At 43.3% G+C, this 22434-nt stretch overlaps 1 protein-coding gene across 2 annotated transcripts in view; it reads left to right on the top strand.

Annotated features, from left to right (window-relative positions):
• The first annotated feature begins 330 nt into the window (after positions 1–330).
• Positions 331–22434, top strand: part of ABHD5 (abhydrolase domain containing 5, lysophosphatidic acid acyltransferase) — a 67898-nt gene continuing 45794 nt past the window's right edge. Inside the window, exon 1 of one of the 2 annotated variants that reach the window (XM_073630306.1) lies at positions 331–568. In XM_073630306.1, the coding sequence (XP_073486407.1) occupies positions 483–568 (86 nt within the window). In that variant the 5' untranslated portion in view covers positions 331–482. Of the gene's footprint in view, positions 599–22434 lie in introns of both variants that reach the window. The other variant, XM_073630305.1, reaches the window with a different exon arrangement.

Raw genomic sequence — 22434 nt, 5'->3', positions numbered from 1 at the left:
TCGCAAAAAGTGCTCTGGTCTTTGGCCAGCCAAATGGTCCGGGGCTTAAGGGGTTAAAGTGACACTGAATGCAAAATGTATTGCTTAGTGTTAAAATGGGCTTTAGTTCTACTTTAAAATTGATACAGTTTTCTCCTTATTTATTTAAATATTTCCAATCTCCTCGGTATGTACAATGTTTATATCTGGAGTAAAGGAGACCCCAGACTCCTCCTTCTCATATCCCTTTCTATCCTGGAACCCGTCATCCTGGATTAGCCCATAACCAATATGGCGGCCCGCCGTCCAGCCATGCTGGGTCACATGACTCGCAGAGCCCTCCCCGTTTGGTATGACTGGCCGTGACGCAGGGAGGGGGTGAGTCCTTCGTCCTCCTCACAACAAACCTCAGATGAGAGAGAACGGTGGGGAGTATTGGAACGATATTAGTGTGCGGGGAAGGACAGAGAGCGGTGTGAGCGGACGAAGCCTGCTGGAGAAGGATGGCGGATGGTCAGCTGGCGATACCGTCCTCGGACAAAGGAGCGGGACTGATTGGCAGCCTGAGAGCGGCCGCCTGGTCTCTTGTGTACGTACCAGCGAAGCAGCTAGAAAGAGAGTGAGTGCGCGCCTTATCTCAGGGGTTCCCCCCTGGAAGGAATGCTGAGGTTCGCCGGCCGGCTCCTCACCTGTCCTTATAGGGTCAGGCCGGACACAGGGCGGGGCTAACCTTACCCCGGGAATGTCCTGTACATAGGAGGGGCGGAGCTAACCCAACACCAGCTGTGGCATATACATAGGTAGACCTTAGGAGGGGGCGGAGCTAAGCCAACACCAGGTATGTCCTGTTCATACCTGGACAATGGAAAAGGGCGGGGCTAACCCCCACACCAGGAGAGGCGTGTATAGGTGGGCACAGGTAGAGGGTGGAACTATCCTCACACCTGCAATGTGCTGAACAGAGTGGCCTGTACATGGCTGGACATAGGGAGAGGGTGGAGCTAACTCTACACCAGGCGTGGCCTGTACATGGCTAGACATAGGCAGAGGGCGGAGCTAACTCTACACCAGGAGTGGCCTGTACATGGCAGGACGTAGAGAGAGGGCGAAGCTAACCCTACACCAGGAGAGGCCTGTATATGGCTGGACATAGGGAGAGGGTGGAGCTAACCCTACACCAGGCGTGGCCTGGACATAGGGAGAGGGCGGAGCTAACCCTACACCAGGACTGGCCTGTACATGGCTGGACATTGGGAGAGGGTGGAGCTAACCCTACACCAGGAGTGGCCTGTACATGGCTGGACATTGGGAGAGGGTGGAGCTAACCCTACACCAGGATTGGCCTGGACATAGGGAGAGGGCGGAGCTAACCCTACACCAGGAGTGGCCTGTACATGGCTGGACATAGAGAGAGGGCGAAGCTAACCCTACACCAGGAGTGGCCTGGACATAGGGAGAGGGCGGAGCTAACCCTACACCAGGAGTGGCCTGTACATGGCTGGACATAGAGAGAGGGCGAAGCTAACTCTACACCAGGAGTGGCCTGGACATAGGGAGAGGGCGGAGCTAACCCTACACCAGGAGTGGGCTGGACATAGCAATTTTTTGACTTGCTTGTTGACAGCAATGCCAATGTTTACTGATCTGGTCTGTTGTAATCTGTGTCCCCATGCATGCTCTTTGTCACTAGATTCATTTGTGGCACGTCACCCCGTGACTATATTATGTGATGACAAGTACTGTACAGCCTGGCAAGTTTTTCCTTGGGATCCCAAGTTGCTTGTTGTGCCATTGTTCTAGGGCAGAGGGTGATGGCCAGCGTTACATGCACCCCAGAGGAGGGTTCAATCTGACAGGTCCTGGCGGTAAAGTAGATTAATAACAATTTAATCTGATTGCACAAGGGCACTAATAAAGTGTGTGGGTGTTTTGTTTTCGCCCCCCCCAAGAGGCTCTTCTTAAAAACTGAATTGTTTGGGAAAAACACAACAAAGGGGATACATTGCTGTATCAACTGTTATACAAGCTATACTGTACAGTGTGTGTGTGTGTGTGTGTACAGGCACGCCTCACTTAAAGACCGAGTTCCATTCCTATGACTCGGTCATTAAGTGAATTGGTCACTAGGTGAGGAGCAGGTCCTTATCGGCATTTCAAGCATACTGCACTAGTAGAGGGTTTGTGTCAACCATGTTTAGATATTGTTTATTGTACCATTTTATATTTGGTATATTTATAAATGTTTATACAGTAGTGTACTGCTGTTTCCCAGACCAAAGTTCTCATGATACTGATTGGTCATAATGCTGAACAGTCGTTAAACAGGTAGATTAAGTGAGGAGTGCCTATATTTTATTTGAGAGGGATATATTGCTTTTTCAATGTTAATAAAGAAGAAATTCAGGTATAGATTTTATTGCATAGTTCCATTGGTTCATCTGTGACAGATGCTTTACCTGTAGGATCGCTGTGGAAGTGGACTGTAGTGGTCCTCGCTACTACAATGATCGCCACTGTCCTCTAGGTCCTGTGCTGGGCAGCTGCACTGCCACATAGTGACCACAGGGGGTTGGCACAGGCGCCATCCACAGAACACCTTGCATTTTTCTCAATGGGATGCAAACCGTTCTCTGATTGGACGAGGTAGAGGTACCATACCTGGAATTCAACTTTTAACTACTTTTAAATTGATTTCCTTAAATTTAACAAGATGCTTGCATATGTTTTATAAAAGTTTGGCATGATGTGATCTAGCTGTCAAATAATTAAGGCTCTTTGGACGGTTACATGCATGGTGTCTATTCATTAACCACTTGCCCTCTGGAAGATTTACACCCCCCCCCCCCCCCCGATTCAGGACAAGGCCACTTTTTGCAGTACTGCACTGCATTATTTTAACTGACAATTGCACAGTCATGCAATGCTGTACCCCAAATAAAAGTTATGTCATTTTTTTTTACCCCCACAAATAGTGGTATTTGATCACCACTGCGGTTTTAATTTTTACCGCTATAAACAAAAAAAGACTGAATTTTGGAAAAAAACAAAAAAACACTATTTTTACTTTCTGTTATAAAACACATTCAATAAAAAAAAAAAATGAATTTCTTCATAAATTTAGGCCAATATGTATTCTGCTACAAATTTTTGCTTAAAAAGTGTAAATTGATTGGTTTACTCAAATGCTATAGCGCCTACAAACTATGGTATATATTTATGGAATTTGTATTTATTTTTATACTAATAATGGCAGCGATCAGCAACTTATAGCAGGACTGCGATATTGCGGCGGACGAATTGACACTTTGTGGGAACCAGCGACACTAATACAGTGATCAGTGCTAAAAATATGCAGTCACTGTACTAATGACACTGGCTGGGAAGGGGTTAAACGTTTAGGACGATCAAAGGGTTAACTGCGTGCCTAGCCAGTGTTTGTGTTTGCTGTTTTTACTAGGGAAGAGGTGGATTTTAATCCCTGCTTTGCAGCAACACAAACTCCATCTTGTTTACATAGGCAGAGCTCCATTCTCCGAGTCTTTGCCTGATAATGGGCGGGTGCTAGTGTTCCGGCAGATTAGGCGACTCGTCAAAACTTGTATCGGGCAGTCAGCAAGTGATTAATTAACATAAGAATGGATTGTTCTAAATAATGACAAGCTCTTGTGTATAGTAATCACAACATACTGTATGACTACAACGTGAATCTGACTTGTGCTCACATGACATATGTAAGCAGGTAGTCAGTGATCAAGACTAACATACAGCAATGACTGTTTACTCGGACTAGAAGCTTGCACAGTCCTTAGTCATTAGAAGTCTTCTGTGTGTATATTGGAAATCACTGTCATTAGAAGTCTTGTGTATATACCCGAGATTGCAGGCATGCTGTGTAGAGATGCTTATTATTGAGCTAAAGTTGCTGCATAAAGGCTGGACATATACAATACAATCTTCTCTAGATTTTCCAAAACAATGTAATATGACTGCAAACCTAAACAATCCGAATATAATCCCATCAGACAGACCCTTGCACTTCATAGTAGACCTAAAGGAAATTGTACAATCAGATTGTGTGATGTATAGTCTGCCATAAAAGATGTCCTATTGTAACAGTTCAATGGATACAATATAGAATGAGTTTGGCTGAGAAATTTGAGTGCTGTAATAATTTATATAATATTCAACGTTTTGTCTTACTTTGGGGGTAGATTTTAAAAAATAAATAAATAAAGTCTGTAAAGATCTTATTTATTCATGTTTCTGCCTTTCATTATGTCAAAAAGCACTGCTTTAAAGTAAACTGCATAGGAGTGAACCATGCCTAAAAGAAGAATGTAAATACTTGGCTTTCCTGCTCCTTGTGCTGCCAAATACTGCTCCATAGTGGTCATTGGTTCCTCTGCCTGACCTACAGTACGGTACAGGAGACAGTAGTGATGTGGAGATCAGCAGAAGGAACCAGAGAGCGTTGTGGGGAAAGATTGACACTCCAGGAAGTGTCGGTTTCAAAAGACTTCAGGGCTGAATTGCTCTTGAAAGAGCTGCATTTAGCTGAACTGGCAACTGGAAAGGTGAGCATTCACTATCCTTTTTTTAAAAGACAACAGTTTTTTATTATTTTTGTATTAAAATGCAGTTTTTCAGCCCGTTTTTGTTGTTTTTCACAGGACATGTGACTCAATAACCACATAAACACAACCGCGGGTGCATTTTTAGATCCGTTTTCTAAGCATTTTAGTGGGTTGGTGCGTTTTTTTTTTTTTTTTTTTTTTTTTTTTGTTTTGTTTTTTTTTTTTTTCTCGCACCAAACCTGCACTAAAAATGCAGAAAGCAGGATTTTACTGCAACTGATCAGTGTGAAGAGTTCCATAGGAGTATATAGTCAAAGTTTTTCTTTTGCATTTTTTTAACGCAAAGGAGGAAGAAAAAACGATCAGTGTGAAAGCAGCCTGCTTGCACCTTCACACTGCACATGCGCGAACCATGCTGTGCTTTGTGAATGGTCCCGCAGTCCACTGTGACGTGTCCCAGAAGGCTGTGGGCAAAGAGAGGGGGGGGCCGAACTTCTGCTTGGATCGCCGAGGTGGGAATGGGTACCTATCGAAACTAGGTCCTTATGAAATACTTACCTTAGAACGAAGCTGTTGCAGTGGCGCCCGCACACCGCTGAGACGGCTGACATTTTCCTTGGAGTTTCTTCCGGGTTCAAGGGTTACGGTACTGTGATTGGCCGAAGCTGCAATGACGTCACTCCCGCGCATTCGTGCGGGAGCCCATTCACGGCACAGGGCTTGGAAGCAACCGCACCCGTTCCTTCAGAGTGCATGTGGCAGTGATGTCACTGGCTTCATATAATGTAAATGGCTCCTAAACGGTACACATTTAGGAGATATTTAGACTATCTATAGGTAAGCCTTATTATAAGCTTACCTACAGTGAGGGGAAAAAAGTATTTGATCCCCTGCTGACTTTGTACATTTTGAATGACAAAGAAATGATCAGTCTATAATTTTAATGGTAGGTTTGTTTTTAACAGTGAGAGACAGAATAACAACAAAAATATCCAGAACAATGCATTTCAAAAAGGTTATACATTTATTTGCATTTTAATGAGTGAAATTAAGTATTTGATCCCCCATCAATCAGCAAGATTTCTGGCTCCTAGGTGTCTTCTATACAGGTAACAAGCTGAGATTAATTAATCTCTGTTTGTTACCTGTATAAAAAACACCTGTCCACAGAAACAGTCTATCAATCAGATTCCAATCTCTCCACCATTTTTTTTTTTTTTTTTTTATTGAAAGCCTATGACGTGCATAACACACCCAAAAACTTCACCCGGTGCCAAAAAAACGTGCACACACATAAGGAGTGGTCACAAAAAAGTGCAACGGGTACACAGACGTGCCAATGACCCCCGGGGCGTTAGGCTCCAGACGGGGAAAAAGGTACTTTACAATGGTCTATCTGGCCGAAACCAGATAGACCCCGTTCTCTGGAGGGTCTTCCGAAACAGAACCCACCCAAGTACTAGGTGGGGCTCCCCTGAAGGAAGACCCCATGAGTTAGGGTGGACGAAGCCAGAAGGCCATGTCCACCCCTTCCCAAGACTTTCAGGGCTGGCCCGAGGACCCGTCCTTACTCGCCACACAGTGAGACAAAACGTGTACAAAGACGTGACAAAACAAAGCTCCACCATGGCCAAGACCAAAGAACTGTCCGATGTCAGGGACAAGATTATAGACCTACACAGGGCTGGAATGGGCTACAAGACCATCGCCAAGCAGCTTGGTGAGAGAGCAACAACAGTTGGTGCAATTATTCGCAAATGGAAGAAACCCAAAAAAACTGTCCATCTCTCTCGTTCTGGGGCTCCATGCAAGACCTTACCTCATGCAGTTTCAGTGATTGTGAGAACAGTGAGGAATCCGCCCATAACTACACAGGAGAATCTTGTCAAAGGCAGCTAGGACCGTAGTCACAGAGAAAACAATTGGTAACACACTATGCCATGAAGGACTGAAATCCTGCAGCGCCCGTAATGTCCCCTTCTCAATAAAGCACATGTACAGGCCCATCTGAAGTTTTTATAATGAGCATCTGAATGATTCAGAGGAGAACTGGGTGAAAATGTTGTGGTCAGATGAGACCAAAATCCAGCTCTTTGGCATCAACTCAACTTGCTGTGTTTGGAGGAGGAGGAATGCTGCCTATGACTCCAAGAACACCATCCCCAGCGTCAAACATGGAGGTGGAAACATTATGCTTTGGGGGTGTTTTTCTGCTGAGGGGACTGGACAACTTCACCGCATTAAAGGGACGATAGATGGGGCCATGTACCGTCAAATCTTGGGCGAGAACCTCCTTCCCTCAGCCAGGGCATTGAAAATGGGTCGTGGATAGGTATTCCAGCATGACAATGACCCAAAACACACGGCCAGGGCAACAAAGGCGTGGCTCAGGAAGAAGAAGCACATTAAGGTCCTGGAGTAGCCTAGCCAGTCTCCAGACCTTCATTGCTTAGAAAATATGTGGAGAGAGCTGAAGGTTCGATTTACCAAACGTCCGCTTTGAAACCTTAATAACTTAAGGAGGAGTGGGACAAAATCCATCCCGAGTTGTGTGCAAACCTGGTGGCCAACTACAAGAAATGTGTGACCTCTGTGATTGCCAACAAGGGTTTGGCCACCAAGTAGGAAGTTGTGTTTTGCCAAGGGGTCAAATACTTATTTCACATGCAAATAAATTTATAGCTTTTTATTTATGTTTTTGTTGTTCTTCTGTCTCTCACTGTTAAACTAAACCTACAAATAAAATTATAGACTGATCATTTCTTTGTCAGTGGACAAACATACAAAATTAACAGGGGATCAAATACTTTTTTCCCGTCACTGTATAAGAAGATGCCAGCAGAGAAAGATTATTTCCTCTTTAAAGCGGAGTTCTGCTTAAAAAAAAAAAAATTAAAAGTTGGCAGCTACAAATACTACAGCTGCTGAATTTTAATAATCGGACACTGACCTGTCCCAGGGTCCAGCGATGCTGGGGAGCGAAGCCCCGCTCGTCTCCTCCTCCTCCTTGCGGGGCTGGAATTGTAAGTGAGGGTGCGCGAGCTGCGCCGTGACTGACCGGGCAATCATCTGGGACCTGTGACGTGTCCCAGATGATTGCCGAGAGGGAGGGGGGGTGAGGTGATCTCCCTTCGGAAGGAAGTGGGAGCTGGGCCCCCCCCCCCAAAAAAAAATGACACGCCAGTTGTAGCATGTCAAGGGGGTCACCTTCCCTTAAAGCGGAAGTTCCATTTTTTTGGTGGAACTCCGCTTTAAGTATGCAACCAAAGTTTATTACTCAAAGCTAAATGATAGATAATGACATTTGCGTTTTACAAACGAGCAGATCTCCCACATGGTTTTTTTAAACCAAAAGTCATACTTTTATAACAGATTATTCCTTTTAGTAACATAGATTTGTAGTCTGCCATTAAAATACATTAAAGGCACTAGACTAACCTCAGAAGGGTTAACCACCTTGTCTTTGCAAAGACTGCTAATCTCCTGAAGGCTTGCTCTGAACATGCTAATGCCCTAAACTTGAAAATGCTAATTGCCCAGGGCCACTGACCTAGAAAGATCAAGAGAAAGTCAGATGTCCTTATGGGAATACTTGTTCTAGGTCAGCACACAATATACTGCAGATAGGTCATCACCAGAAGCCGTCATATTTGTGTCTGGGCACTATTGGTGAAATTCCCTACCATCGGTGACTGAAAAGAAATCAGGCAGTCTATAACCAGAATGAGACTTCTAAACAGAAACTGATTTGACAAGAATGAATGGAAAAGTTCATTCCAAAGTAAATAATCTAAACAAATATTGCAGCGTAACTCCAATATCCTTCACATTTATGCATCACTGAAAATTACATAAACAAGCGAGTGTTCACAAAAGGCGCTTTGTTTGCTAACGCCGAGATTCCAGCAATTCATTCAGTCACCAAGCAGAGCAGAAATATTACATGGCAATGTCAGCAATCGGCAGATGAGGCATCGTGACAGGCCGACACATAAGAACATGGTATTCACATGCACTACAATCCCGCTTTAGGCTACATTCACACTTGAACTGAAAGTTTTCAGGGTTTATTATTTTTTTTTTTTGCAGAGAACTTTTATTGCTGCATATTTCAAATGGTTAGTTGACCTTTACTTTTCCCAAAAACCTCCCTGTGCATTAGTGTCCTCAATATATTAAAGCTGTACTCCAGCTTTTGATATACTTTACAGCTTGGCCCAAACAAACTATGTCACTCCCTAACATGTAAGGCCTCTGGATGTGCGATATAATCTCTATGTAGCTAAGGCTACATACAACTAGAGCTGGGCTTGGGAGTGTTCGGGATCCAACCTGCCCGATCCCACCAGGAAGCCGACACTGCACACGGCTAATCACAGGCAGTGAGACATTTCCTGGTCTGTGCAGCTGTGGATCGAGAAATGTCTCGCTGCCTGCGATTAGTGGTGTGCTGTGTCGGCTTCCTGGCGGGATCGGGTATGTGTGATCCCGAACACGCCTGAGCCCATTCCTACATACAGAATACCACACTGTGCTCTGGGTTCGAGCTGAGACTTCCTGTCTCATACCTGGAACACAATAGAGTCTGGTGCTCAGAAATTCAGAGAAAGCGATGTATTCTAGCAATGAATACAAAGCTTCCTCTGGGTTGCTGAGTTGGCGGTTGTGACATCATCAGCCTGCCTCTTTACCAATCAGAGGAAGCTCTGTATTCATTTTTAGAATACATCCCTTTCTCTGAATGGTTGAGCGGCAATTAGATTGACTTCATTGTGTTCCGTGTATGAGACAGGAAGTCTTGACTAGAACCCATAACACAATGTGGTATGCTGTATGTAGCATCAGCTACGTACTAGGGATGCACCATTACCATTTTTCTAACGAGTACCGATACTATTTTTTTTTTTTTTTTTTTTTTTTAGTACTCGCCGATACCTACCGCAACTGTTTTGTTTTCACTTTAGCTGTCAGCAAGGGTACAAAGCATTGAAAAGTTATTTACAAATGAAATAAATAGATTTTTTTTTAATTTTGCGCTTTTTCAATGTGAAATGTGTAAATATATGTTAATATGTATGTGTAAAAATATTCACTAACAAAGCAAACAAAAAAAGTTTTAATTGTTTGTTTATGGTTTATAAAATAGACGTGAACAAAAAAAAAAAAAGCAGGAAAATGATTTAATGCAGGAGAATAGGGAGTTAAGGCTGATTAGAGTAAATTAAGGGTTAATAAGGGGTTAAACAGAGGAACATTTGTTCATCCCTTTGATCTGCAGACGAAGAAACAAAGATTCAAAAAGTAACAATGTTTCTTTTTATGTTAGTGTTTCAGGGCTGAGCAATGTTGTTAATAAACATTGCCGGTGTTTCGTCACATATGGCTACCCATCACATTTTGCTACCCGCTGGAGTGCACATGCGCGATGTCGCCATATGCATTCCAACACTGTTGTAAGACCACTTTGCCACAGGACCCCTCGCGGGCTCACTTCGCCCGCCATGCTTCGGGCACGGCCTCGCTTTGCTCGGCATAATTATGATCTAACTCTATGTTCACTTGGATGGTGGGGCTTGAACTTGGACTCAGGGGTGTGGCCACAAAATTCTGCACAAGCGCAGATCGCCACAGTGTTGGAGCGCATATGGCGGTGGCGCGCGTGCACAGTCCAGCAGGTAGCCAAATGTGATGGGTTGCCATACGTGACGAAACACCGGCTGCTTTTTTTTTTGACAGCTCCAATTACCAGATTTCTTTAACACTTCAGCTGTCAACAGGGGAGACCCACTGACAGCTCAAAGAACTGAGCCTGAAAGTATCGGTTTCAATTATCGGTGTATTTGCACGAGTACTGATACTTGTGCAAATACTCGGTATCGGCACCGATACTAGTATCGGTGCAACCCTACTACGTACAATTTACACCGCACATCCAGCAACCTCACATGTTCGTGAAGGACATAGTTTGTTTGGCCCAAAAGAACTAATATAAACTGTATAAAAAGCTGGAGTTCAGCTTTAAGGGCCCTTTCACACTGGAGCGGTTTGCAGGCGCTATTGTGCTAATAATAGCGCCTGCAAACCGACCCGAAAGTGCCGCTGCTGTCTCCCCAGTGTGAAAGCCCTCGGGGCTTTCGCACTGGAGCGGTGCGCTAGCAGGATGGGGAAAGAAAGTCCTGCTAGCAGCATCTTCGGAGTGGTGAAGGAGCGGAGTGTATACTGCTCCTTCACCGCTCCTGCCCATTGAAATCAATGGGACAGCGCGGCTATACCGCCTGCAAAGCGCCTCTACAGAGGTGCTTTGTGGTGGTTTTTAACCCTTTCTCGGCCGCTAGCGAGGGTAAAACTGCCCCGCTAGCGGCCGAATACCGACGATAAATTGCCGCTTACAATAGCGGCGTTTTGCCTCCGCCCCAGTGTGAAAGGGCCCTAACATGCTGTGCTTGATTTTGTAAATAAATGCTTACTTTTTCAGATGCTCAGTTAGGCTACATTCACATTTGCAATTAGGACCAGTGCGAATCGTATCGGCAGGAATAAGATTCCTCTGGACGATGTAAGTTATTACGAAACGCGTAGGGAGGAGCGTCACGCTGGCGTCACCTCGCACTCCATCCGTGTATCCAGTTGGAACGGGCTGTCTGTGCTCCGGCCGATGCAGCAGATGTTCGCTTTATAAATCCAATTTCTTGTAAGTGCAATATTTTCTTTTTTATAATAAAATATTGTTGGTTTTACACTATTGGAGCATCTATTCTTTCCTATGTACCATGACCTTGCTTTGCTGGTTCGAGCTGCCTTAGGTGACTTCCTGCCATTTGGTGTTTGTTTGCCGTCCCATGGAGCCGGGGTCTAGTACTACACATGCCATCCCTGATCCTCTGTGATGGGGGATCACGGTATTCCGGTAAGGGCGCATTCTTGCTGACCTGTGGTGGTGGATCTCACTTATTATTGGGAAACAGGAACCGATTCACAGATTTATGTTATTGAGTTGGACTTTTATTTATTTTCACTGGTGCTCACCACACTATATTGTTTATGGATCACTGATTGGTTGTCATTACCGTGTACCGATCACTGGGAATTTGTTATTGTTGTCACTGATTTATGCCAATTTATTATTAATTTTTAATCTACTGGTGTTCACCACATTATAATGTTCATTGATTACTTGCTAATTGTTTGCTAATTTGATGTTTTTTGATCACTGGGCATTGCTTATGGTTCACGTCTTACATCAACTCATCTAATTTAATTCACCACTTGTATGTCATTACTGTCATGTGGGTTTTATATATATATTTTCACAGCATTATATTTTTTAAGGGTAGCGTGATTTTTTTTAAATATTTTTTTCTCATTCACATGTGTATTGATGTGTACATAATAATTGCTGCTCCCTCTATGTTTGTTAGGTGGCAATCATCCTGGTATCACTTTTTTTAATTTTATTTTATATTTTTTTTAATATAGTTTGGTTCCTATAGCGCGATTTTTATACTATTTTCCATATTTTTATAAATGACATGCACTGCGGAGCTTACTGTGATATATCAGAGGGAACTATAGAAAAAAAAAATGTCTTAACAAACCCTTTACTTACCAATGTGAATATAGCCTTAATTGTACCAGAGAATGGCAGGACGTACCGAGTGTTGGATGCATGGCCCCAGAAACTCACAAACTGGACTCTGCTTCATTCCCTACTTACACATGAACAGTCTGTCCTCTCTCACAACTTGACTTTCTGCAAGAGTGACAGCTGGCCCACACAAACTTTTTCCTTTACTAATCGATGCAGTCACTGTCACAGTTGTATTAACTGTATGTAGTATCACCTACCTACATACAGGACACAGCGCTGTGGGATGGGGACTTCCTGTCTGCTGCTACAACAAATTTGAGTCCAGAGGAGAGCTGCTCAGCAATTCACAGGAATTCTTGTATTTTTATGAATGAATACAAGACAGCTTCTGATTGGTTGAGGTGAAGAGCTGGGCACACCACATCATAATCTCCACCTCGGCTAATGAGAGGAAGCTTTGTATTCATTGACCTAATGCAAAGCTTCCTGTGAATGGCTGAACAGTTTGCAGCACAAATCGATTTTGTTTTTGGAGCAGATAAAAGGTCTCTGTACAGCTTCCGGAGCACTGGGCTGTGTTCTACGTACAGTTTTTATACAGCGCTGTTAGTGGACCCATCTATTAGTAAAGTGAATGGTTCATTTGGGCCAGCTTGGCCCAAACAAGCCATTTAAAGTGGAAGTAAACCTGGAGTTAGGCTTTAGTCTGGGTTCGCACTGGTGTAGAGCTGCAACATTCTGGCCAAAATGAGAATCGCAATTTTTTTTTTTTTTTGCTTAGAATAATAAGATCACGATTCTCGCAACATAATTTTTCTTTAGGTGAGAGATTTTTTGAGAGGAATTGATTGAGAGAGAGAGAGAGAGACATTGATTCAGAGAGATTGATTAATTGAGACTCTTAATCAATCAATCTCTCACTTGATCAATCTCTCTGAATTAATATCTGTCTCTCTCTTTATCAATTTCTCTCTCAGTCAATCACTCTCAATTTGATTGATTAAGAGAGAGATTGATTCAGAGAAATTGATTAATTGAGACTTGATTGAAAGAGAGAAAGATTAAGATTACAAAGCATTTGCTGATTCTAAAAAAAAAAAAAAAAAAAAGTATAGCAGCTCACATTTTGTCAGTGCTGCAGCCTGCAGCTGCAGTCATGCTTGTGCTGGTGCGCTGTCCCCGAGACCTCTGGGAAGAAGAAACAATACCCGACCAATTACATTCTTCTTTGCTGAGTGACGTCAGACGTTTCACGCTGGCTCTAACGGCTTCCCCTCTCTTCCGCTCCGAAACAGGGAAACGGGCAACATCCTGGGGACACCATCGATAGGGGCGCGCGCTTTTCAGCTCGCATTACAACAAATTGCTTGATGGTCAGAATCTCCCAAATCCGGAGTTGCGATGGCGGCGGGCGGAGAATCGCGTTAACGAGTCTCCGCGATTAATCGTGCAGCTCTACACTGGTGTGATGTTAGACATCGCATGTGATTCGCACTGCTGTGCAGATCACATGCGATGTCTGTGCAATGCGAATTCAGCCATACAGATTGTAGTCAAGTTTTGACCACTAACCAAGCTCCTGCATAGCCATGAAGAAAGTTTAGTTGAATTCTCCCCCATACCTGGATGTAGGGGGTATGTCACTTTGCACTTGTCAGGTAAACAGAGATGCAGGGGAGCAAAGAGGAGACCAGTATGAGCATCTGCGCAGGCTGACATTAAAGTGAACATGTTGCTTTGCCCTACATAGGAAAAGCACAGGTTTACTTTATGCTGCTGTAGCGATTTTATTTCACCAATGAGAAAAGTTTACAGCCATATACTAAAAGCGTTCACCTTCCATTGTTCGTCATAACTGCATGTAAACTAGACTTTAACTTTTATCACTTTAGGTCACAGTAACAGCAGGGGAGTGATACCTAAGATGATAAAAGTTTTTAAAAAAAAGTTAAAAAAAAAGTCTAGTTTATATGCAATTATGATGACCAACAAAAGATGAATTCTTGTAGTATATGGCTTTATGTTAAAAATCCTATGACCTATATACATGTATTTGTACATTCTAGCCTTGAAATTTCATAGCTAGTGCTAAATACTTTGGAGGGAAAGTTGAGTAATCACACAACATAAGATACAGTTTGTTATTTTTGTGGTTGGCCAGTTTTCATGCCTGTGTTGCATGTTCTCAAGCAATAAATGTAGAACATAAACCTTTATTAGGAAGCCAGAATGGTTTTAGGTCTGTTTTTTTTTTTTAGCTTTGTTTTTTTATGTTTCATTTTTATTTTTTCTTTAATTTTTTTTTAATATCTAATTTTTAATATGATTAAAGTGGAGTTCCACCCAAAAATGGAACTTCCGCTTTAAGGGAGGTGACCCCCTTACGTGCCACATTTGGCATGTCATTATTTTGGGGGGGGGCGATACCCCTTTTTTTTTTTAAGCAGAACTCCGCTGAAGGCCTCATTCACACAAGGCGGACTCCGTTTGCATGGAGCCCGCCTCGGTCCACCGGCTCATCGGGAGATCTCTCCGTTGATCTCCGCTGAGCCGGCGGATTACAGGTCCCTCTCTGCTCACTGAGCGGGGAGGGGCTTGTCAGGCGCCGCTGCTGCCTATGGAGGGATCGGATGAAAATGGACAGCATGTCCATTTTCGTCAGATCTCACCAGATCCGATCCGCCAGCAACGGATCCGGACGTAGGGCCATCCATCTCCGCTGACATCCGTCGCTCCATAGGCTAACATGGAGCGCATGTTCAGGTCCGCCGCCAAAACTAACAGGCGGACGTGAACGGTCCGATCATGTGAAAGGGGCCTTAAGCATTTAATGAGTGTTAAAAATTCTTAGAGCACTGTGGGATAGCCAAAACAAGCACATCAGATGCCAGCTTGGAAGGCTCATTTTGTCTGAGTGAACATTTGAACTTTTGAGCTCCTCAATAAGCAATGGGTTACTGCAATAATTCCCTTGTTTGTATAAATTGGCAATTAAGACACTTCGGTTCATGTACTAAAACTGAAGAGTGCAAAATTTGGTGCAGCTCTGCATAGAAAGCAATCGGCTTCCTTTTTTTATGTCAAAGATTAATTGAACAAGCTGAAGTTGAAAGCTGATTGGCTACCATGCACAGCTGCACCAGATTTTGCACTCTCCAGTTTTAGTAAATCATCCCCTTTGTCTGTTAGACTGGGTTCACACTAGTGTGATCTCAGACATTGCATGTGATTTGCACATCACATGCGATGTCTATGAAGTGCAAATTCAGCCATACAGTTTGTATGGCTAAAATTGCATCAAATTTGGACCAAAATGGCGCAGGACCCTTTTTTTTTTGTCCACACTGGAATTGGATCGCATAGTTGTGTGATCCAATTCCATCTAATTTCACAGTTCGCTCTGCGATCCGATTTGGGGTGTCATTAATTTTTATATTCACACCCACAGCGGTTCACAGAAGTGTAAACTGCCTGCGAGTCAGATGCGATGCTGGATCCCGCATAGGAATCGCTGTTGTTCCTGCATCACACCAGTGTGAACCCAGCCTAAACAGGCTTTTTACAGTTGAACGTGAAAACAAGTGAAAAGGATCCTAGAGCTTAACCAGCTGGCTTGACTGGAGGTTCTCCAAAGTACACTGTTAAACAAATTCAAGTCTGTAACCACTTGGCATTGGGATTTAAGCAAGAGAGTTAAGGTGGCCATAGATGGATCGAAATTAGGCTGGTTCAGCAGGGGCCAGTCGAATTTCAATCCACGTGTGGCACTGCAGTTTAACAGAAGTTGATCTACCGATTGACTTCTGTTCAACTGCACTGTTGGATAAAAGCAACTCGATTGGTAAGAGTATCCTCATTTATGCTAAAGGTTAAATGATGATATTCTTGTGTAATAGTAAGGGATGGTGGCAACCTACCACCCAAAACTGAGTTGACTCCAATTGCTGACAGCATTGAATTCTCCCCAATGTGACACAGAGGGCAAAAAAAATGGCAGGTGGTCTAACCATTCCCTAATCTATTCAAAACGTAAAACATAAAGGCTTTGGCTAAAGATACATGTCCAATTGATTCTTAAGAATATTATGGTACTATGAGCTCTAACAAGCAGGGCCCTCTGATTCTTCCTATAGTGTAATGTAACTGTACTGTCTGCCCTCATGTTGTAAAGCGCTGTGCAAACTGTTGGCGCTATATAAATCCTGTATAATAATAAAAAGAATTTGGAGAATTCTCCAAAAAGCCAGGATTGGCCTTTCATGATTTTGCTATAAATGGGTTAATATCCCTTTGTTGCAAAGTAGTAAACACCCATTAGGGGACCATATTTGGTCCCATTCCTATCAATAATGGAGAAATGTTGTGAGTGGAGTTGCAATTTCAAGCCATGCTAATATATTCAAATATTTTGTAATTCTTTTCGCTCACAGTCCTAATGTAACCTCAAAGTTGGATAAGAAAAAACTGCATAGTTGGGTACTGGCATTTGCAGAATTCTTGGAAATGTTCTGCTGCCAAAAGTTCTTCGAAAGTCTCTCTGGGAATTTAACCTTGTACAAACTGTCCTTGTTCCTAATGACGATTTCTATGTTGAAACCTGCTGAACTTCCCAGTACTGTGTGGGTTGCTGAACGAATTGGAAAACCTTCTGAATAGAGCAGCGTGATGTGGTTTGTTTGTGTTTTTTTGCTCTGTCCCAATGACGATGTTGTAGTGTTATAATGGACATAGCACAGTGGTTTTCTATGGTGCTTGTTTGTTATCTTGCATTCAAATGATTTGAACTGCCTATGTGTTCCTTTGATTATCTGCCTGATTCAGGTCAATGGATACACACAAAAAAAAGACTGACTGAGGTCCAACACATTCTGACAGATGATGCAAAGCGCTTTGTTCATCTAGCCAGTGCTGCAGAATAAAAATACAAAAAAGCTTGCCACAACAAAACTGTGTCTTCAAAAGGAGAGGTCAGCAAAGACTGCTTCCTTATTGCACAAATACAAAACCTTGAACCAATATACCATTGTGTTTTTTTTTTTTAAAGAAAAAGTAGAGCCAAAGCTCTTTTGGACCTACTTCTTCTGGGGTTCACAAGAGTGCACTTCGTTCTGCACTCCTGTGATCTGTATTCAGCCGACAAACAGGCTAAAGTCCACTGTTGGCTGACGTCACTCAGCCAGTCCAGACTTTAATGTCGGTATCCACCCAGATCCCTGGATTGGCAGCTGGCTCAGCCTCTCATTGAGCCGCTGAGAGCCAGAGTCAGACGCTCCCTCCACAGTCCAGAGCTCTAGTGAGCACAGGAGGGGCAAAAGCAGACAGCTTGTCGGGACGGGGCAGGGTATGCTGATCGTTGGGCTGGAAGATCTCTGCCTTCTGTTAACATGACATGATGATAATAAAATATCGTGTTTGTCCACCCATCACTTTATACTGTTTGATGACAACATTCCTGTCCACTTTTCTCTGGTCCATTATGCTACAGGAAGGCAGCAGCTTGGGGAAGCCTGGTTCATACCTATGCAGGTTGCAGTATTCCAGGTGCATTTTGCGTTCTTCAATACGTTTTTGATCCATTGAAGTATATGGAACCAAAAACACAACCTGTTGCTCCCTGGCCCTTTCCATAAAATGCACAGATGTGAATGTGTCCCATAGAAAAACCATATTAAATGGACTGTAGTGGGCTTCTGCAAAACTTAAACCCCACAAAAAATGCATAGGTGTGAACCAGGCCTGAATTTCTGAACAGGGAAGGTGCAGATGCAAGGTGGCCATGGAGTGGGATAAGTGAGAGATGAGTAATTAGAGATGCTTTGGATAGAAAGTCCAATATGAGAGGCTTTTATTCGTTTATAGCATACCCACAAGAAAACAACTGTTTTACCTACCAAATGATTTGTAACTCTATTTAGGCAGTATTGTATTTCACACAGTGATGTCACACTACGTATCCAGAAGGATGACAGATTTACAGCCTGCTGTGCCTCTTGTCTGCTCATTGAACTATGAATGAGAGCACCATCATGCTGTGGAGGTTCTTCTTGTGCTGCTCTCCCTGCTGGCCCCATTGTTTGAGAACACGTTTGACAGCAATCCTAGAGCCTAAAAACCTGGTTCTGATTTCTGCTGTTTAGATTATGGTTATAAGACCATGTGTAGCATTTAGCCATTTATACTTGCATAACATTCAAATATTTAAATGGACCTATTTGTAAAGTTTACATCTACCTTGTGCTCAGTTCCCCCCCCCCATTAACACAGTCAGTGTTGCTGGGGGGAATCCCTCCCGCTAAGCTATTGTGTTCTGCTGGGGAGACAGGTTGGTTGTGCCCAGTTGATCAACTTGGATACATTCATAGGGGTTGAGGGCTGGGGTTGTTGGGGTGCAGCTTCTCATGTGGGTAAACTCTCTGGAGGTGGGAGCCGGGGACCAGCTGAACACTGATGATACATCTGGTCCTGCTCCTTCCTCCTGAGAAACTGGGGCAAGGGGTAACTCAGTGGGGGGCTCGGAGGTGTAGCGAGCAGGGATGCTAAAATTCTGGGTATCAATGAGCTAATTCCCCGCTCTGCAGCTATTAAAAAAAAAAAAAAAAAAAAAAAGTTCTCTGGGTCCTCTATGTTCAGTGGGTGCGGGGGGACCGAAAGCGGACCGGGTTGGGATTCAATGTAATTGTGTGGAGCACTGCTGCAAATTAATCTGCCTAAACCTGAAAGTGGTTAAATAGTCTGCTTTCTTTCCCCCGGCACCCACTGAACATAGGGGACCCGGAGAAGTTTTTTTAGGAATGGCTGCACAGCGGGGAATTAGATCGTTGGTTCACAGAATTTGATTCTTTGCCCGCTCTACCTCCAGCCTCTCCACTGAGTTTGCAGAGTCCGGCCAAGACAGGAGGGTGACAGCTAGCGGGAGGGAAATGTAATTGGTTGTTAAGGGCGTGGCGGCCCCGCTTTTTAACAACCAATAATTGCCGACATTCTTTTCTTTACTATTCAGCGGTTAGCGGGGGAAATCTCACTGACAATTGAAAGAACCATGCCAGACTGTATCGGGTACAGGTATTGGAGCATTTGCACGAGTACCGATACCTGTGCAAATGCTTAGTATCGGCATCGGTGCAACCCTAGTTTTTATGTGCTTTTGTTTCCCTGTTTTATCTGCGCGATTGTTGGAACCCTGGATTTCCATGACCTAGCTAGGGTTTGCTTGGCTGTACAAAAAAAATACCAATTTATATTGGATTGATGTGCAAGAGTGGGATTTTAGATTTAGCCCCCCAATCACACCGGAGCGACTTGTAATGACATGACAAGTCACACCCTATTGTTGGCAATAGAGCTGTTTAAATCGGAGCGACTTTGTGGTGCCGCACTCGTTTGAAAAAGTTTCTGCACTATTTTTTGCAATTTCAGGTGTGATTTGCATAGGTATCTGTGCAAGAAATTGCACAGACGTCAGCCAAGTGGCACTGACTGGTGAACCCTCATGGTTTTTCACCTTAATGCATTTGTTTTTTACTTGGCTGACCCCGATCTGTCTCCGGCCGGGAACAAGCACACCAGTTCTACCTGGTGTCTCATGTCCTGATTGGATAGATTGATAGTAGCGCAGCCATTGGCTTCCGCTGCTGTCAATCAAATTCAATAATGCGGTGCTGGGACACTTGATGCGGGGTGGAGCCACCAGCGCCGCTGAGGGACCCTAGAAGAGGAGGACCGAGCCACTCTGTGCAAAACGCACTGCACAGTGGAGGTAAGTATGACAAGTTTTTTTGTTTTTTTTTCTTCAAACTGTTTTACAACCCCTTTAAATCATCTTTTTTTTTAACAAATACAAAGCTGCAATAAAATGTTTCCCTTTTTATTTATTTTTTTTTTTCTTGGTGTTCTGCTTTTGTTTAAGCCATGTTCGGGGTGCATAAAAAAAAAACAAAAAAACAATAATTTTCTGTGTGCCCCATCCACACCACAGCTTAGTGGAGAGGTGCAGAGCAGTGCATCAGACCTCATCTGAAATCTCCCAATGAACACAGAACCACAGCTCGGATGCAGTGCATAGAAATAAGTGAAATGTTATTTTGACTTTTTAATAAAGTAAAAAAAAAAAAAAAAGAGAAAAAAAAAAAAAACGCCTCTCGCCACCCATACACATCAGACACCAGCTAAATTTCAATGATTGTTTTTAGCATGCAAGCTGCTGTAAATGGGTCCTAAAGGCGCGGCTGGTGATGTAGCTTTCGGACTTATCTTTGAGGCCCGTGTTACATCACCAGTATCTCGCCCAACCAGGAAGTGGAAAAACTGTAATCTGCTTTTTAATTAAAGGGGGAAAGATCCTCTTTAACTAAAAGAGGGAAAAAATGATGTTTAATTGTTTGTGTAGGACCATTTCCCTTCTTACTTTTTGTATGCGTGCCTAGAATTACAGGCCATGAGAGGAAACCTCCCTGATGGCTACAAAGACGGCAATAAAAGCTGGTAATGATTTAACCTATCCATACTCTACCGTCTACCCAAAACAAAACGTTGTGGCTGGTGATCTGTTATAATATATACACTCATTGGCCACTTTATTAGGTACACCTTGCTAGTACCGGGTTGGACAATCTTTTGCCCTCAGAACTGCCTTAATTCTTCGTGGCATAGAATTCAAGGTGTTGGAAACCTTCCTGAGATTTTGGTCCATATTGACATGATAGTATCACGCAGTTGCTGCAGGTTTGTGGGCTGCACATCCATGATGTGAATCTCCCATTCCACCACATCCCAAAGGTGCTCTTTTGGATTGAGATCTGGTGACTGTGGAGGACATTGGAGTACAGTGATCTCATTGTTATGTTCAAGAAACCAGTGGTGAGATGATTTGAGCTTTGTGATATGGTGCATTATCCTGCTGGAAGTAGCCATCAGAAGATGGGTACACTGTAGTCATAAAGGGATGGACATGGTCAGCAACAATACTCGGGTAGGCCGTGGCATTTAAACAATGCTCAATTAGTACTAGGGGGCCCAAAGTGTGGCAAAAATTATCCCCCACACCATTACACCACCACCAACCTGAACCATTGATACAAGGCGGGATGGATCCATACTTTCATGTTGTTTATGCCAAATTCTGATCCTACCATCTGAATGTTGCAGCTGAAATTTAGACTCCTCAGACCAGGCAACATTTTATTCCAATCTTCTATTGTTCAATTTTGGTGAGACTTTGCAAATTATAGTCTCAGTTTCCTGTTCTTAGTAATGGCACCTGGTGTGATCTTCTGCTTCTGTGGCCCATCTACTTCAAGGTTTGATGTGTTGTGCATTCATAGATGGTATTCTGCATACCTTGGTTGTAATGAGTGGTGATTTGGGTTACTGTTGTCTTTCTATCATCTCAAACCAGTCTGCCCATTCTCCTCTGACCTCTGATATCAACAAGGCATTTTTTTGTCTACACAAGAGCCGCTCACTGGATATTTTATTTTTATTTTTTGGACCTCTGTAAACCTAGAGCTGGTTGTGCGTGAAAATCCCAGTAGATCTGCCGTTTTTGGAATACTCAGATCAGCCCATCTGGCACAACAACCATCTCACATTCAAAATCGCTTAAATCCCCTTTTCTCCCCATTCTGATGCTCAGTCTGAACTTCAGCAAGTCGGCTTCACCACGTGTAAATGCATTGAGTTGCTGCCATGTGATTGGCTGATTAGCAATTTGTGTTACCAAGCAGTTGAACAGGTGTACCTAATAAAGTAGCCTGTGAGTGTAATGTTATTACATTTTGTATTTATTATAGAAAGCGCCTGTCAGAAAGTCCCATTGGTTTCAGTTGAGCATAGTTTTCTCTACTCTGTACATAGTGTAAGGAGTCAGTGGTGTGAGTGTATGGAAGGTTCAGGTGATGTTGCATGATGTGTTCTAGGCGTGCACAGCATACACTAAACACAAGGACAGTCCTTGACCTGTTGTGAAACCATATTCACCACAAGTTATAAAATATGAAGAAATGTTTATGAAGTTGCATATCTTGAGCCACAACGCACATCACTGTTCATGTAAACACCGGATAGGAAGAGAGAGAATGCAAAATATAGGACAAAGGGCTATTTCCAATTGGATTATTTAGCTTCTTTTCAATCACAGTCCATTTGTCATTTTCTTGCTTTTTCTGATCTTGTCTCATGTTACTGTGCATCCTCCCGACCGAGCCTCTTTCTGACATTTTGTTGTTTACAAGTTAAAAAGTTTTTTTTTTTGCTAGAAAATTACTTAGAACCCCCAAACATTATACATTTTTTTTC

The sequence above is a fragment of the Aquarana catesbeiana genome, linkage group LG05, assembly GCF_042186555.1.
Source record: "Aquarana catesbeiana isolate 2022-GZ linkage group LG05, ASM4218655v1, whole genome shotgun sequence".
In the NCBI taxonomy this organism is placed as follows: Eukaryota; Metazoa; Chordata; class Amphibia; order Anura; family Ranidae; genus Aquarana; species Aquarana catesbeiana.
Note: the sequence above shows the minus strand (reverse complement) of the source record. Positions and strands in the feature narration are given on the sequence as shown.